The sequence below is a fragment of the Phoxinus phoxinus genome, assembly GCF_949152265.1.
Source record: "Phoxinus phoxinus genome assembly, chromosome: 21".
Classification (NCBI taxonomy): Eukaryota; Metazoa; Chordata; class Actinopteri; order Cypriniformes; family Leuciscidae; genus Phoxinus; species Phoxinus phoxinus.
The window spans coordinates 7,687,859-7,704,744 of NC_136896.1; the positions used below are offsets into that span (position 1 = coordinate 7,687,859).

The 16,886-nt window shown below is 39.1% G+C and overlaps 1 protein-coding gene across 1 annotated transcript in view; it reads left to right on the forward strand.

The window, feature by feature from the left end:
* rnf213b (ring finger protein 213b) overlaps positions 1-16,886 on the forward strand; it is a 31,157-nt gene that overhangs the window by 3,324 nt on the left and 10,947 nt on the right. The window contains exons 8-42 of the mRNA XM_079594520.1: positions 53-266; positions 365-420; positions 501-663; positions 736-879; positions 1,007-1,105; positions 1,191-1,319; positions 1,510-1,669; positions 1,825-1,992; positions 2,415-2,564; positions 3,058-3,674; positions 3,766-3,925; positions 4,015-4,232; positions 4,499-4,642; positions 4,834-4,986; positions 5,122-6,298; positions 6,473-6,657; positions 6,806-6,955; positions 7,371-11,366; positions 11,450-11,586; positions 11,689-11,787; positions 11,961-12,094; positions 12,175-12,291; positions 12,600-12,649; positions 12,758-12,911; positions 13,000-13,135; positions 13,566-13,754; positions 13,854-13,987; positions 14,131-14,306; positions 14,413-14,616; positions 14,753-14,940; positions 15,327-15,447; positions 15,638-15,738; positions 15,925-16,107; positions 16,184-16,329; positions 16,710-16,809. Coding sequence (XP_079450646.1) covers positions 53-266; positions 365-420; positions 501-663; positions 736-879; positions 1,007-1,105; positions 1,191-1,319; positions 1,510-1,669; positions 1,825-1,992; positions 2,415-2,564; positions 3,058-3,674; positions 3,766-3,925; positions 4,015-4,232; positions 4,499-4,642; positions 4,834-4,986; positions 5,122-6,298; positions 6,473-6,657; positions 6,806-6,955; positions 7,371-11,366; positions 11,450-11,586; positions 11,689-11,787; positions 11,961-12,094; positions 12,175-12,291; positions 12,600-12,649; positions 12,758-12,911; positions 13,000-13,135; positions 13,566-13,754; positions 13,854-13,987; positions 14,131-14,306; positions 14,413-14,616; positions 14,753-14,940; positions 15,327-15,447; positions 15,638-15,738; positions 15,925-16,107; positions 16,184-16,329; positions 16,710-16,809 — 10,452 coding nt within the window. The remainder of the gene's footprint in view (positions 1-52; positions 267-364; positions 421-500; positions 664-735; positions 880-1,006; positions 1,106-1,190; positions 1,320-1,509; positions 1,670-1,824; positions 1,993-2,414; positions 2,565-3,057; positions 3,675-3,765; positions 3,926-4,014; positions 4,233-4,498; positions 4,643-4,833; positions 4,987-5,121; positions 6,299-6,472; positions 6,658-6,805; positions 6,956-7,370; positions 11,367-11,449; positions 11,587-11,688; positions 11,788-11,960; positions 12,095-12,174; positions 12,292-12,599; positions 12,650-12,757; positions 12,912-12,999; positions 13,136-13,565; positions 13,755-13,853; positions 13,988-14,130; positions 14,307-14,412; positions 14,617-14,752; positions 14,941-15,326; positions 15,448-15,637; positions 15,739-15,924; positions 16,108-16,183; positions 16,330-16,709; positions 16,810-16,886) is intronic.

Here is a 16,886-nt window from a genome sequence, read left to right on the forward strand (position 1 = left end):
GACTTGAACATAGATATGTGTGAGATTACATGTGTTGTTCTTAATTTTGTAGAATGGTCCTTCAGATGATCAGAGATCACTTACCAATGACCAAAGATAAGCCTTACTTGTTGAAAAGCTGGCTTTCCATCGTGGCATTTGAGGATGTCCCTGAGTTTGCCCAGATGACTGGAACTGTTCCTGAACTCCTGATCCAGAGCCTGATGTACAGAATGAAGGAAACTGAACAAAACACTGATCCCAACCACACAGAAAAATATCTGGAGGTATTTGATTAAGGGCACATAGCTTGCTCTACAGGTTTTGCATTTGGCACAGAGAGAACACTTTCATACCAACCGGTGTTTGTTTTTTTAAATTGCAGGCAACTGAAAAGGTCCTGAACTTCTTGTTGAAGAAGGTTGAGGAGGACAGAGGGCGGTATGAAAGTTCATTACATGTGTGGTTTATTGACATTTGATATTGGGCAGGTATTAATGCGGAATTTCTTTAATCAATAGAATCATGGAGCCCAAGTCGTCGGATTTAATCCTTCAGCATTGCATAAGTGTTCACACGAGTGCTTGCAAGAAAGCTCGACTTGTCTCACAGTACAAAGTCACAGTGCTCTCTTTCCAGCTCCTGCTCAAAGTGGCTGAAATTCTTCATGATACATTTTCAAAGGTACTGTATCATTGAGGTCTTCTCGTCAGTCATGGTATTCTGTCTTTTTAAGCAAATCATTTTATTTTGCAGGGTGGAGAGGAAATGAACCAACAGCACAAACATCTTTTGTCCAAACTTAATGACATTCAAGAGGATTTCTCTAAGTGGAGAGATGGGCTGCTCCTCAATTCTCTGATGCAGACCTCAGGATTCACTTACCCTAGAGAAATACAGGTGTAGTACAACTAATCAACTGCATGACAGTCTTAAGCTACAGTTTAATTGTGCTATGCAAATCTGCAGGTCAGAGTTCTTGTGGTTAGATCTATAAAATATTAATTTGGTATATTCTTCTTTGAAGTTGTGGAATGATTTGTATGGGATTGAGTGTTCAATACCAGGCATCTCTGAAAGATGGATGAGTTTATTAGACCGAGACCTGAAACGGAGAGTGTCCCAGGTAAGATATAACCTTATTTTAGAAGCATATACATTGGAATGGTACAGTAGATACTGTATGTAGCCATCCTCCTTTTGTTTTTCAGACCTCTGACACTGACAAGATTGCTGTGTACTTTCTGGAGACGTCAGCAAAGGCTATTGAGAATAGTCATGCAAACCTTCAGTCTTGTTTCAGAGAGTTTTGTGAGGCTGCTATTAAGAACCAGTGTAAGGTAATGTCACCTTTTGAAGCTGAAATAATTATATTGTTTATGCAGTTTTGCAGTATTGTTTTATGTATCACTCAATCTCTTTTTTTCCTTTACAGATAATTAGGTAGATTGGTGTATTTGTAATTAATTGTACATCTTGTTCTGGTACCTTTTTGTAAAAAAAGTTTGTCTTTTTGGCCTTTTCTTGCAGGCAAAGAAGGAAGGAGGCCTTTTACACTCTCTCTTTTCCAAGGATATTTCATGGTCTGTCGTGTCTTCCATTATTGTGGAGTCAGCAGCTCGCTTTGAGGAGAATCATGAAGGACGTCTACTGGAGTCACAATCAGCAATCAACTTCCTTTTGTCTCAAGGTGCTGTGTCTCAAGTTTCATGGTTTTGACATGGTCTAACAACAATGTGACTATTCAGAGAAAGAACACTTGGACACAATTTAAGAATCCTTGTATATAAATACAGTAGGGGCAGCAGTTGTTCATTAACATTGTGGCTTGTTTCATTTTCACAGACAATTGGAATCAGTGGAAGTTAGAAGATGATGCCAGTCGTTTAATAGCAGATAGCCAGTCATTCTTGGGTTGTCTGATTCAGACCCTTTGCCAGGGAAGTTTACCCCTGGGCCACCTTAAGACTATCTTTAAATATAAGAGTCAATTTCAGAAGCTTTTCAGCCAGTGTAAGTCTTAACAGCCATTCATGCCAAGGACAATAGCTATAAAAATAACTATACAATTAATCATTACAATTCCATGATAATAGGGAAGTCCACACAACAACTATAACGACACACGACACAGAGGAATTATATCATTGGATCACTTTCAGAATTATTATTACTTTTTTTTTTCTTTTTTTTTACAGCTGATGAATATTAAAACCATTGACAGCCATTCAGAATCGACCTGACTTTTAAAGAGCTTGAGCATTTGAAGCGGCAAATGATGCTAATATAGATATCATAATAGTTATCTTTATAGTTATAGTTCTTGGTGTGAACAGTCCTTTATTCACTTCATTTCTTAATTACTTAATTATTACTTATAGAGGCTTCATTAGGCACCTGCTTATTTTGTTTATTTTTGTTTATTTTGGCTTTAGATAAGAGCAACAAGAAAGAAGAGAATATCTCAGTCGATGTGTCAGAGCTACTCAGTCAAAGAGAAAATGACTTGAAAGCCTTTGAGCAGCAGAAGGAGTACATGACCAACTTTATAAATATGCTGGGGAAGATTCAGGATGTCATTGATGGTAAGGAAGGTACCTTAGGACAGTGGTTTTCAAAAATTTTGTTGCCAAGCACCCGCAAATACGATGAAGATGAAAGACCCATTTATACTGTGTCTGATAAATAATAAGTGTGATATTATAAAGACAACATGCTGTTTCCAAATATAAAATTATTGTCATTTATATTGTTGTATTGCCTAGAAACAAAGCAAATTTATTAAAATATGTTCTGGAAAATATTTCCTTTGTATAAAGTAAGAGATAGAGAGAGATTCTCTTCACAAAATTGTACACACATTTTATTTTTTATTTCTTACTAATACAATCTAAAAAAAAATCATGATTAATCTCAGGATTTCTGAGCAGTCCTCATAGGTTGCAGAATGAGATAATATCAAATTCAGTAAATGGGTTCACATACAGTTTGAAATCCCCTGCCAAGACTTTTATGAAGCTCTTTGAAGAATTGTATAGTAAAATGTTGTTTTCCATACCTGCCATGTGGGCACATCAGTACCGGAGGTTTCTTCCCTTGAAGACATGTTCAAAACCAACCTTCAGGAGGTATCACTGCACAAACTGGTTGAAGTGCAAACATATTTCTCCAAAGACGATCTCAACAAAAACAACACAAGGCAAGTGTTATTCTACACTTCTAATCTGCAAGTCCAAGAAATGGCACGGGAGATGTATGAAGTGACAACCAGCAACATTCTTCTATGTCTATGGGAAGAAAAGGCAAGAGAACAGTTAATGCCTGGTCCTCAGCTTTTGTCACTAGACTTTACAGAAGTCCATGAAAGAATCTGGAGGCCTTGTCTTACTGACTTCCTTAACCTTGGCAAACGGATTGCAAATGGAGACACTTCTTTTAAAGAGGTGGACCAGGCTTTGAACTGGTGTGGCAATCAGGGTGAAGGAGATCGTCTAAAAAAAGAGTTTACTTTGATGGCCACTATGCTGAAAAGCCATAATCTTCAGGATGAGAACTGGCCAGAGTATCGTCTCAATCAGATTCAGGAATATAGACGCCTTCACCATGCTGCGGAATCTGCTGAGGTCATTCTGACAATTAAAGATGGGTTGGGATTACAAGGAGACTTCAGTCAAATACATTGCCTGACTCAAGTGGTAAGAGACCAATCTTTATTGTGATCACATTAAATTTAGCATGCATGTGTTTTTGTTTAGATTTGTGAAAAAAAATGTGTTTTATGTATAGAAAGATGACTCATTCAAACAAAACACTCTGGGTTCGCTGAGTGATGATCTCATCAGCGCCAGGCAAAAACTGCCAGGTGTCAAACACCAGCACACAGCCTGTCTGAAGGCATTCGTGAATAGTGATACTCTGATTGAATGGGTCAAAAAGCAAATTCCAAGTAAGATTTTCCAGATTTATCTATTTTATAATGTGGAAAAATTCTTCATATTCAATACATTTCTGTCAATTTACTTCTTTTTCATCCAGGTTTAAGGGACCTGAAAGTTTTTATGGAACTGGCCACAATTTCTGCTGGAGAGAATGATGCAGACATTGATAGGCTGGCCAGTTTTGAAACTGCTGTGATGGGCTATGGCCCTTTGATTTACTCACTATCAGAAAATGCAGGATTTGAAGAGTTTATGGACCTTGCTAAGCAAGTATGGAACACCCTAGACAAAGATGAGAAACTCCTGGATAAACTGGTTAGTTTCTATAAACACCTTATTCATAAATATGAATCTTATGATAGATTGCTTTATAAGTTAAATTAGTAAATGTACACTTTTTAATTTTATTTTCTACTCTTATAAGTATTATACATTGTCTCTATTCTTCCAATGAATAGGTGCCAAATTATGCTTATTTTTAATGCAATTTAAAAATGGCAAGTCACTATCATGAGACATGCCCATACATGCTTTTAATGAAGTGTTGATGATATATCTATATCTATAAATCTTGTATACAGATAGACTCCGCTCGGTGGTTGGATTGGCTAAAAGGTTTAAGGGACACTCATGGCTCTGTAGAGCAATCGTCTTTGTCCCTGGCCTCAGCTATCAATACTGGAGGAGTGTATCATGTGGGCTGGCCTGAAGATTTCAATGGGAAAGTGAGTAGACACTAGTATAAAAATGTTAAATGCCTAAAACATAAATGCTCTGTAGCTTAAAATCATACTTTTACCTCTTCCACAAAAATCTTTCTTAAATCAATGATAATGTTCTACTAAACAGACATTCTGTAGAATAGGTGAGTTTGTGAGCATCCGTTTGGTAACAATAAGTTGTTATATGTTTGTAGACAGGTTTGGAGAATGTCTTTCATGTAAAAGTGATGAAGAATGAACAAGTAAAGACATACAATCTTAATGAACTCTTAGAGCTGCAGAATAAGCTCATGTTGATGTCATCTAAAGGGGAGCATGGAAAGGATCAAGTCAACAAGTTTACTCAGGTTGGGTCCATTATCACCAATCACTCCCAATAAAAGACCAGATACAGTCATGTTACATCTCCCTATTTGCATCAGTTTTTTTTAAGGAAATGAAAGTTTGTTTTGTAGAGACTTACCTCTGTTTTCATTCTGTAGGTTTTTGAAGGAGTTCAGAGGATGGGCCACATCCTTCTGCAGTTGCGCACATCGGGTAATATGCTCTTCCGAAACTGGGGAGCACAGATAACATGCAACCACCAAGATCAACCCTGTATTCAAGTCTGCTTTTCCCTTTTAAGCAAGTGTGTTGAATATCAGGGTGAGGTTACAGGGGAGCTTCAAAAGCTGTGTCGCTCCCTGGAGGACTTCCATAAAGACTGGTGTAGCCACTTGACTAAGATGCGCTCTCAGTACTATGCACTGAATCACTACACTTCAGAGCAAGTGGTATATCTTTGTGAATGGATCAACAGTGTCACTATCAGAAGGAAACCTGTGCCACAACATATGTGGCATCTTTTGACTCCTATTAAACCAGATTGCACCCTAAATGAGATCAGAGAGGCATTTGAAAAAGCAACTGAGACTGAATCTATGTTGCAATGTGACACGGCAGAGGAATCAGACGAGAATAGTGAATTTGGCCTGCCTTTACTACACATTGGAATGGAATGCTTGGAGGACCTGTGGCAGCAATTTAAGGAGAACATGTCCAGATTCCTTACCCACCATGTTGATGTTGAAACACTTGGGCGGTTTCTCTCCAATCTCTCTGACATGAATCAAATGTACATCAAACGAGAGATTCCTCCTATTATACAAGAGGGAAGGCCGAACCTTGTCCAATGTTCCAATGCGGAACTGATTAGTACCACATTGTCTTTTTATGCGGAGAGTCCACAGCATCCTCTACCAACAACTGATGAGGTATTAATGTGCCAGGAAGAGACAACTAAAGAGGAGGTGGAGATCTTCTTCCGCCGATGCCTATTACAGGGTACTACAAGCGGTCATAAGAAGATTTACACTCTAGTCAATCCAGGATCACTGACCTATGATGTGAGTGTGGCTCTGGTGGAATACTTTGAGACACAAGAACGGTGTGCTGGGCCTCATTACCGTCTAGTGATGGTCTGTCCTGTAAACCAGGATAGATATGTTCCTTCCTTCTTCAGCAACTATAAGGTGCAAACTGGTATGAGTATATCTGCAGAAAAAATGAAAAAATACATTCGCCATCACTTACATATACCATCTCAGCTGGTCACAAACTCAAAAGTCTATCCAGGGGAACTCTCTGTCTGGATGATTGTATCTGAACGTCCAGCTGTTGGTAAGCATTGGATATATTATACAAGTCAACATGTAATTCAAAATTGACTCTATTTACTTTCTTAACACATGTTCTTTGTTCACCGTGCAATTAAAAAGTGTTATGTTTTATATTCTCTTGTAGACAAGACTAGACATGCTCATGCTTTGGATTTTTTTCCTAATCTTGTTACAGGAAAGTCTCTCTATGTCAAGCGTCTTTTTGAGCAGTTCAAAAGAGAGGTTTCAACAGCCACCTTTCAAACAATCAGACTCATCGAGCCATACGTTGACATGGATGGACTTGTCCAAACTCTGTCTGAGAGACTGGTTCCACTGAGAGAGCAGGACCCTGTGCTGTTGCACATTGATGCTGCAGCTGTATGTTTTACAAAAAATACCTTAATCATTTTTGCTATATCATAGCATGCACTATTATATACTATTTTTGCGTGACTAATTACATTTTGTCTCACTTCATTTCCTTTTACATTTTGGATTGCTATTAATGGATTTCTTGACTCTACAGGTGCGTCATGGCTTGGAGGAATTCCTATTCAAATTGCTCATACTAGGATGTCTTAGTGACAGCAAGGGAACTATATGGAGAAGAAATGCAGCTCACTTAGTGGCAATTGAAGTACTTCAGCAAGGTCAAAAGAGTCAAACCCAAATGGAGGTACAATGTTTGCGTTGTCATTTTTTATTTATCAGTTTTATTAACTTTTTGCTCCTTGTAAGACTGGAGAAACTGAAAGAACTGGAAGAGAGGGCTACTCTCTGAGAAAACAAAGGAAATTAACATTTGAACTCTCTTGCTATATTACCATCTTCATTCGAGACACGATAACACTTGAGTTGACCACCTCCCAATTTACAGATCATTCCCTTCACCCATCCCTACCTGAATTCACCAAAAAATCTATTTGGTTTAATATCCTATTTATATTTAATACAATTATCATACAGTATTATACATGTTTGGTATAATTTAAAATGACTCAGTGAGACTGGTACAAAGGTCTCATTGAGTCATAATTAAAATGTTTTAATTGTGGGACTAACCTGTAATACTGCATTTATTTGTTTTACAGACAACCCATGGGTTTTTGGATGCACTACCTACTATCTTCTGCAGGCCCCCTAAAGACATCAAGGATTTGGAGATCATAAGAAAAAAAGGGGGGTACACATCCTTGGATCCACTGATGGATAATGGAGAGTTTAAAAGTGAAGACATGCAGAGACCCTACCAATACTTAAAGAGGTTCAACAGGAATTTAAACTTGGATCACTTCAAATATCAAGCTCATTCTGTAGAAGGTGATCCAGTTGACTGTCTCCATCATCTTTTGTCAAACTATGGCTTGAAGGACCCATCATGGGCAGAATTAAAGCATTTTACTTGGTTTCTTAACCTGCAGCTTAAAGACTGTGAGAATTCCATGTTCTGCGATCCAGACTTCCTTGCTGACAATTTAACTGGCTTTAAGGACTTCATAGTAAAATTCATGATTCACATGGCTCGAGACTTTGCATCTCCTTCCATTGACATCTCTGACCAGAGCCCCTCCTTTTTCTCTGAGAATAAAGATAAGGAAGACATCCTATCTATTCGAAAACGATGGGAAAATGAATCTCACCCATACATCTTTTTCAATGCAGATCATTTCACCATGTCTTTCTTAGGATTCCATGTGAAGAAAAAGGGGACACTTCTTAATGCAGTCGATCCAAAAAGTGGCAAAGTCTTAATGGAAAATGTGATGACACAAGACCTGTTTTCAGACATTGAGCGACAAAGAATTAACCTTTCTGAGGACTTTGATGACCTGTCCAGAGAAGACAAGATACGAAGAATTTCCTTTGTTGTTGGTGCCAAAAAAGGCTGGGTAAAAGGACAGTTTGATCCAGATCCAACATATGAACTCACTACTGACAATGTTATGAAGATGTTGGCTATTCATATGAGATTCAGATGTGAGATTCCTGTGATCATCATGGGAGAAACTGGCTGTGGGAAAACGCGGCTTGTGCGCTTTCTCTGTGATCTGCAACGTGAAGGCAGAGATGTTGAAAACATGAAATTAGTCAAAGTTCATGGAGGCACTACTTCTGACATCATCTATAGGAAGGTGCGGGAAGCTGAAGAACTTGCTCAGAACAATTGGCAAAATTATAAACTCGACACCGTTTTGTTTTTTGATGAAGCCAACACAACCGAAGCAATCTTTGCCATTAAGGAAGTGCTATGTGACAAAACTGTACAGGGATACCCTCTGAAGAAAAACTCTGGTCTGAAAATAATTGCTGCTTGCAATCCATACAGGAGACACACACCCAAAATGGTTGATCGCTTGGAGAAAGCTGGTCTAGGATACAGAGTGAAAGCTGAGGAAACTGAGGATCGCCTTGGTAAAGTTCCCATGAGACAGCTTGTGTACCGTGTTCACCCGCTACCCCCAAGCATGGTGCCTCTGGTATGGGATTTTGGACAGTTAAGTGATTCAGCTGAACTCTCCTACATTCGTCAGATTGTGCAAAAACAAATGAGAGATCTTAGATTGCCCCTAGCATGCCAGAGTGTGATCACAAAAGTTTTGGCTGCCTCTCAGAAATACATGCGCGGCCAAGCAGATGAATGCAGCTTCGTAAGCCTTAGGGATGTGGAGAGATCAATGGGGGTCCTGCTTTGGTTTTACAACCACAGAGATGATTTTTTCCCAAGTTTCCACTTGATGGAAATGGAGCAGATGATCTTGAAATGCTTGGTGCTTGCAGTCGGTGTTTGCTATTACCCATCACTTGAAGACAAAAGTCCATACCTACAGACTATCAGCGAATACTTTCCTGATCAGTTCAACTCCAAAGAGTCTCTCGAGCTGGAGATAACTTCATGCCAAGATGTTTTTCTTGGGAACATCAAAACAAGAGAAACGATTGCCAAAAATCTGGCTTTGAAAGAGAATGTCTTCCTTATGGTGGTCTGCATTGAGTTGAGAATTCCACTCTTTCTGGTTGGCAAGCCAGGGAGCTCAAAATCTCTTGCTAAGACTGTCATAGCAGATGCAATGCAACGCCAGGCCTCTCACTGTGACTTATTCAAGAAACTAAAGGAGGTTCATATGGTGTCGTTTCAGTGCAGTCCTCACTCAAGCCCTGAAGGAATCATTGGAACCTTCCGGAACTGTGCCCGGTTCCAAAAGGATAAGAACTTAGAAGAGTACGTGTCAGTAGTTGTACTGGATGAAATCGGACTTGCAGAGGACTCTCCTCAGATGCCATTAAAGACATTGCATCCTCTTCTAGAGGATGGATGCATAGACAGTGACAACCCACAACCATACATGAAGGTTGGATTTGTTGGAATCTCAAACTGGGCTCTCGATCCAGCAAAAATGAACAGGGGTATTTTTGTGTCCCGTTGGGACCCAAGTGAAAAAGACTTAGTTGAGACAGCTGAAGGCATCTGCTCATCCTCCCAACCCGTTTTTCTCAAAATCAAGCACCTTCTGCCAAAGTTGGCAAAAGGCTTCCTAAACATCTGTAAAACTGACAGTGAGCAGTTCTTTGGACTCCGAGATTATTATAGCTTGATAAAAATGCTTTTTGCAACAGTAAGCAATTCAGATCAAGAGCCATGTGACAACGAGTTGGCAGAGGCTGTGTTGAGAAACTTCAGTGGAAAAAGGGATGATTTTGATCCACTTGATTACTTCTTGGAAATCTTCCAAAACATTCAAGATGTCCAAAGGCCAAGTACATTGACAATGATTGAAAAGAATCTTAACCACCACAGTGACAAAGAATGTCGAGACCTTCTTTTGCTCACAAGGCCAAGTACATTGACAATGATTGAAAAGAATCTTAACCACCACAGTGACAAAGAATGTCGATACCTTCTTTTGCTCACAACTAACAATGCTGCCTTATACATAATCCAACACCATATTTTCTCCAAGGAGAACTATACATGCCCAGAAATTGTCTTTGGATCAGGATTTCCTAAAGACCAGGAGTATGCCCAGATATGCCGCAATGTGAGTAAAATAAAGGCATGCATGGAGACAGGTCGAAAGGTCATCCTTTTGAATCTCCTTAATCTATATGAAAGCCTGTATGATGCTTTGAATCAATACTATGTGTACTTCAGTGGACAGCAGTATGTTGACTTGGGGCTTGGTTCACATAGAGTAAAGTGTCGAGTTCATAAAGACTTCAGACTAGTTGTGGTGGAAGACCAGGAGAAAGTCTACAGAAAGTTTCCTGTTCCTCTTAAAAACAGACTGGAGAAACACAAAGTTGATAGGAGTACAGATTTGACTCCTTGGCAGCACAGAGTTTTGGAAAAACTCAAACAGTGGGTGCAAGAGTTCTCAAAAGTTCAGCAGTCTGAATCTACTGAAGCAAATTTCAGCTTATCAGATGCCTTTGTTGGTTTCCATGGCGATGCTTGTGCCAGTGCACTCCTGCAGGCTTTAGAGAAAATACAAAAATTGGGCCATGATAAAGCTACTCAAAATGATGAACTCCATTGCATTCCCATTTACAAGAATGAAATCAATGAACTAAGTGAAGAGGGATCTAACATTAATGTGGCCAAGGACATATGCATGAAAAAAGAGGAAACTGTGGCTCATCACATTGATGAAAACATAACAGAGTCTCAAGAGGAAATTAACAAATTTCTTAATGAGGCACAAGGAGATGCCTCGATGACAGTTGACAATAAGGTACAGGATGCAGAGGTTCATGAAGAAATTGTGACTCTTGGAGAGGATTTTGGTCTTGTGAAAATGGATGAAGATCCTGTTGATGTTGAAGCAAGAGACAGCACGGAGTCAATCAAAACCATGGAGTCAAACAAAACCATGGATGAGGAAGAGGAGGCCTATGAAACAGCCAAAAGCTTTCTCTTGAATTGTTCCACACCAGACTCCGTACTTAGGTTGAAGTATTCCGAATTCGGAAATCAGGAGAAAAACAAACTTCAGAGAATGTATTTTCATCAGCAAAGCCATCAGTCTCTCAGATACCTATTAGAAAACCATCTGAACAAAACCAATCAGGACAAGAGCAAATTCTTAGAGGTAATGTTTTACAGATGACAGACAATAGATGCACTTTTCCTAAGACTTTTAAGAGACTTGTCAATGCTCATGTTTTCTGTTAGGTAACCACATTCTCTAATCTTCTCACTGGAGCTGATGTGAGAAATCTTGCTCCGGCCTTGGGTTTGTCCACCGAGCGGCTTCTCCTTCTCTCTTTACACCAATTTGACACAGAAGTTTCTTTTTGCAGCAAGATCCGGTTAATTTGATACTATTTTATTATATATTTAATTAATTCAGTACCTTTCAATTTAGTAACAAATGGTCAACAATTTCTTGTACGTTATCTCTTTTTCCACAGGTCATTCCTAAAGGAATCTGGGCTGTCTCTACACATTCTCTTGGTTCAGATGGACATGGAAGAGTCATTGTGCAAAAATGAACTTATTGCTTCAGCGAAGTGAGTCTTTTGATGTTGGTAGCTAAAAAACAATGAAATCTCTGAGAAAGACTTTTAGAAAAACGTGGATTACGTTACTCACATTTTACAGTATACTTGCATCAGATTTCAGTTTAGTAACACTCTGTACAGGAGTCAGTCATATTTTATCACATATCATCTTCTTACCTCAGGTACTGTACCATGAATGAAATCTTGTCCTTAAAGTCGGATGAATGCAATGTCTATACTGTGTTCATAACAAAGCTCTCCCGAATTGGGGAGCAATGTACAACAAGTGGCAACAAGTACATTGGCTTTCAAGGAGGTAAGTGGAACTATTTTGGTAGGTGAAACGTGTTTAGATATTATTGTCAAATAACAAGATCTTTATCTTTTCTACTAAAGGAGTTTGGCTGTCTGCTCATATTGATGACCTCAGAGATTCTGATGACATGAGCTTAAATCTTAAGGCTTTTTGTGGAATACCTATAAGTAAACTCATCTCTCAGACTATCCAGTCAGGTATGTAAGGACCAAATGCTGCCTGCAATTTGTACATCCACTAATTGCTAAAATTGGAGGAATGAGTAAAATATTTTTCAGATTTATTAGTGGTGCTGGTTAGGGCAACAATATTTTTTTAAACAATCACCTAACACTTAATATTAAACTCAACAAACATGAATTATTACTCAAAAAGCAACACCCTGGAAACCACCCACGACAGTATCATTGTGGCAAGCTTTGCCCAAGCAAGCACCACTAATATTTTATTTATAAAAATCTGAAAACCTTTTACAAGATGCAAGAAAAACAGTATTCTTTTACAGATGTCAAGCAATCAGAAGAAATGGACACAAGTGGACCAGAAAGTGAGAGGGTAAAATGCTTTAAGCTTGCAACAGATAAGTTTAAACATACATGTCATATGTGCCATATGGGAGAAATTGCATACCTTCTGACTAAAACATAATTAATTTGTTGTCAGGGAGATTCAGTGCATCTACACAGTGTGTCCCTAATAAGAGCCTGCACCCAGAAAGCTGCTTCATTGCTGAGAGATATAGGCAAAAAATCTAGGAGTATGGATCGCATGAACATATTGCTTGGCCTTCTTGGATGTGACCCTGGGCGGATAGGAGGTCAGTTTGTCTATAAGTCCTAATGAAACTAGAAACTGTCAGAAATGATTAGCTTAAGTTACAAATATTTGTTTATATATATTTACAGTACGGTTCCAGAAAGTGTTGCTAAGGAGGCTGGTGTTTGCACTGATGCAGAAGGAGCAGCTGGTTCATAAACCAGAAGACTGGGGTTATAAAGTGGCAAAGAACCATAAAGCTCTGCAGGAAGGTGGAACACTTCGGTACTGCAGTACTATAATGCAACTAGCATTAACAATCTATCTATCATCTATATATCCCAGATGGTCAAAAACAGCCGATGCTCAGGACCAATTACTGTATATCATATCAATCAAAAGGGGGTAGATAAAAATCTCAGACAGTTAAAAAACTTGTGCGGAGAAAATAATGGTAACTACTTTGAACTGTTAAGAAATGACTGTAGAATTATGATTTGGAAGCTTTGCATATCTAGCATTTCACAAAGCAAAAATGCCTTTAAAATAATCTCAAGCTTCATCCCTACAAAAGGCTATTGTGACTCTGCGTGTCTGTTATACAAGCAATCAAAACATAAGATAATTAAAGTTTATTCCACTGAATGATCAGCCATAGATTAGAGATACAGTAACTAACAATTAGCTAGCAAAACATTTCTGTGTTTGTGTTCAGGCACACTTTGTGGCGCTGTCTACAGGGTGTTTTGACCCCAGTGTTGGCCCAAGTGTTAGAAGTGTTAGACAGAGACTGCAACTTGTACCTACTGAATGGAGAAGGGCTCAGTGAGGGTCTGTCTCAGTTCTGGCTGGATATCTTTGAAGATCAACAGCTCCTTGACCTAACTCTCTTACAAAATGCAAGGTATCTTTAATGCATGAAACCTGCTTATCATTAAATTCGGCATTCAATTGGTATTAAATATCGGACTTTAACTGATGAGGTGGATTTTTCGACTTTTAGCACTCCAGAACAGGAGATTAATGTGCAGTGTCAGCTGTTTGTTGGAGAAGTGGAACAACGCTGTGCTGCTCCTTTTAGCTGGCGGATAAAAGCATACTGCCAGAGTTTGTGGGAGGAATCAGAGTTTGTGCGAGGTGAGTTATCTTGCTTTGTGTTTGGCTAAAGATGGCCTGTAAGCTAACCAGATAACACATACACTTGTACTTAAAACACCTTTATCTTTGGAATGCAAAGTCATGCAAAACTTAATACTTAATGCTTTTTTATTTTCTCTCAGGTACTGAGAAAGACAGCGAAGCAAGGATTCTACAGTTTGTTAGTGCTGTATCAGACAGTGGACTGGGCAGCTATATTCAGAAACTCTCAGAGGGAGAGAAAGTTCATTTGGGTCGGCGCTACTTGACTGATCATGTTCTTCTGTCATTCAAAGTCCGCTCTGAGGAAGAGCTTTGGGTGAGATACAAATGTTTTGTCTGTATGGCAACAAATTTGTTTTCACACCACTCTCGGTTTAATGTGGGGGCGTGTTTGGGTGTGTGTATGTTTTTTTTTTTTGCAGGTCTATCGTACTGCAGTGCTGGGTTGTGTGTTTGCTCTGCAAATGGAGATGTCAGTAACTCCTGAGCTCTCTCCATCATGGATCCTTGCAGCAGCCCAAATCTACGCCCCACGCATGGACACATTATTACATACCCTTCAGCTCAACCCTCAGCTGGTTCACATCATCCAACGAGAAAGATCAAAAAGAGAAAGCCCTGAAATGGTGAGGAGCAGGAGCATGAATTTTGAACTTTTTAACTTGGCATGAACTACTGCTATGTAGCAAAATAACCTTCAGTGTGCAGTTAAACTACTACATTTAAACTAATGAGATGACTTATGAGAGTGTTTAATTACAGTGTGAAGACATTCTAGCTGTTGGTATCTGTGTTGAAGAAACAAAGCTCCAACCCGTAACATCACTAATTGAATGCCAGACCTTCTTGCAAGGAGTTGAGAAACTTCAGCCATGTTTAGAGAGAGTGCTTAGTCAAGACTACAGCGCCCTCTGCAGCCCTGGCTGTCTCAAACAACTGGACACTATAAAGTGAGCTATAAAGAATGTTCCAGAATTAAAAAATAGGATAATATAAAAACTTTATCGTGGCGAGCAGGACGAGGCCGAGGGCCGTGGGACAACGGCGCGAGGCAGGTGGCGTGATTGATAATGAGTGACACCTGCACGATGCACCGGTCTCGATCTTCACTGTTGTCGCTCCTCCTTTATGGTTCCGCTCCTCCGTGAGAGATACGAGACCGGTGCGCCGCGCACGTGTTGCTCATTATCAATCACGCCACGTTCACTCGTCCTGCTCGCCACATTTATACTAATAAAGATTTGTAAAAATATCATGTCATATATGCCACATATATATCATGATTTCTTATTCAAATCATATCTTACATAAAAAAATATATTTTTTATTTCCTTAGATCAGTGTGGCAGGGGTTGCTGCTAGTGGCTGCTTTCATTGAAAAGGTGGTCATCAAAATGAAAGAAGGAGATGAGCGGATAAAAGCACTGACTCTGAAACACTGCAGTCAGTTGCATGGGGTGAGTCTAGGCTTATTGTCTGCTCTCTTTATTACGTTTGTACGAGACATTGAAGCCATTTTTGCTGTAGTAAAATTTGAGTGCTTATAGCTAATTTTCCCAGGATAGATGCTAAATCAAAGTGACAAATTTGAGTTTCGAACCCTAAAAGTGCTTAGGATATCTGCTGCTTATATTTCCTTTCTCACAGCTAATGGAAGGGTCTCCTGATTTGAGGAGCACCGACAATCTTAAGAAAATCATCCGCATACTCAATGATTACCACGATGAGTCCATCATCAGAGAACTGCGGTACACTTTAATTTCTTTGAGCTGTATAATTTTAGATGATATGTTTGATTTTATTTGAAACTATGTAACACTATTTTATTTGAATATATTTAAAATATTATTTATTTTAAATCTGCATTTTACTTGACTAAGCATTACTGAATGATTTATAACCTTTGTTTATTTCTGTATACTCTTTCTTCACAGATATGGTTTGAAGTGCTCTGTGTGTCTGTCAGATCTGTCAGAGCCCACTTCTCTTCCTTGTGAGCATGTGTTTTGTCTGTCCTGTCTGAGGAGATCCACGGAGAGAGAAGACGCAAAGTACTGTCCCAAGTGCAGGGCACCTCTATCGAATAATTACCGGCCCATTGTCTCCACAACCATAAAGTGAGGTTAATTCCTTGTTCTTGGTAACCTCTGATATATACAGTAGTCTGTAAAGTCAGATTTTTGTCTGTTACAGCTTAGCCCTGAAGCAGCATAGAGAGATAAGAAAATGCTGTAACACATTTTTCCTGGAGGTGGTTTCTCGCTTCTGTCTGGCTGTCGATCAAGGCCCCACAGAGGACCTGGTGGAACTGCTTTTCTCTCTCCTCATCTTGGCACAAGGTGGGTGAATTTCCTTGTCAAATGTTCCATCTCAAAATTAAATGTCTGTACAATGAATAAGGACTGGAGCTTTAAAGCTTCCAAAAGGATATACATTTAGCATTCAAATATCATAAAAGCTGTCCATGCGATGTTCTGTATTCCAAGTCTTTTGAAATCATACAATAGCTTTATGTGGAAAAACCGGCCAAAGGTTAAAACATAATCATTTCCCACTCCAATATGCTAACAACGTGAGAACTGCTATGAACGGATGATTGAGTTTTGTGAAACAGGTCAACCAAATCATTACAAAGATCTAGAAAGAATGATTTATTCTATAATATGAATTAGAATATGTTATCCTTTTAATGTTTATGTTTACATGTCTAACATTACAGGAGATGTTTATAAGACCAGAGAGCTCACCCCATTTTTGGAATGTGTTGACCAGAGTCCTGTGGTGCGCTCTGTGCTGCCTAAACTCCTTCTGCAATACAGGTGTTGCAATACTGACAACACATACATACACTTTAACACACCAGGCATATGTGACCTTTTGTGTATGTCTTTAAGTA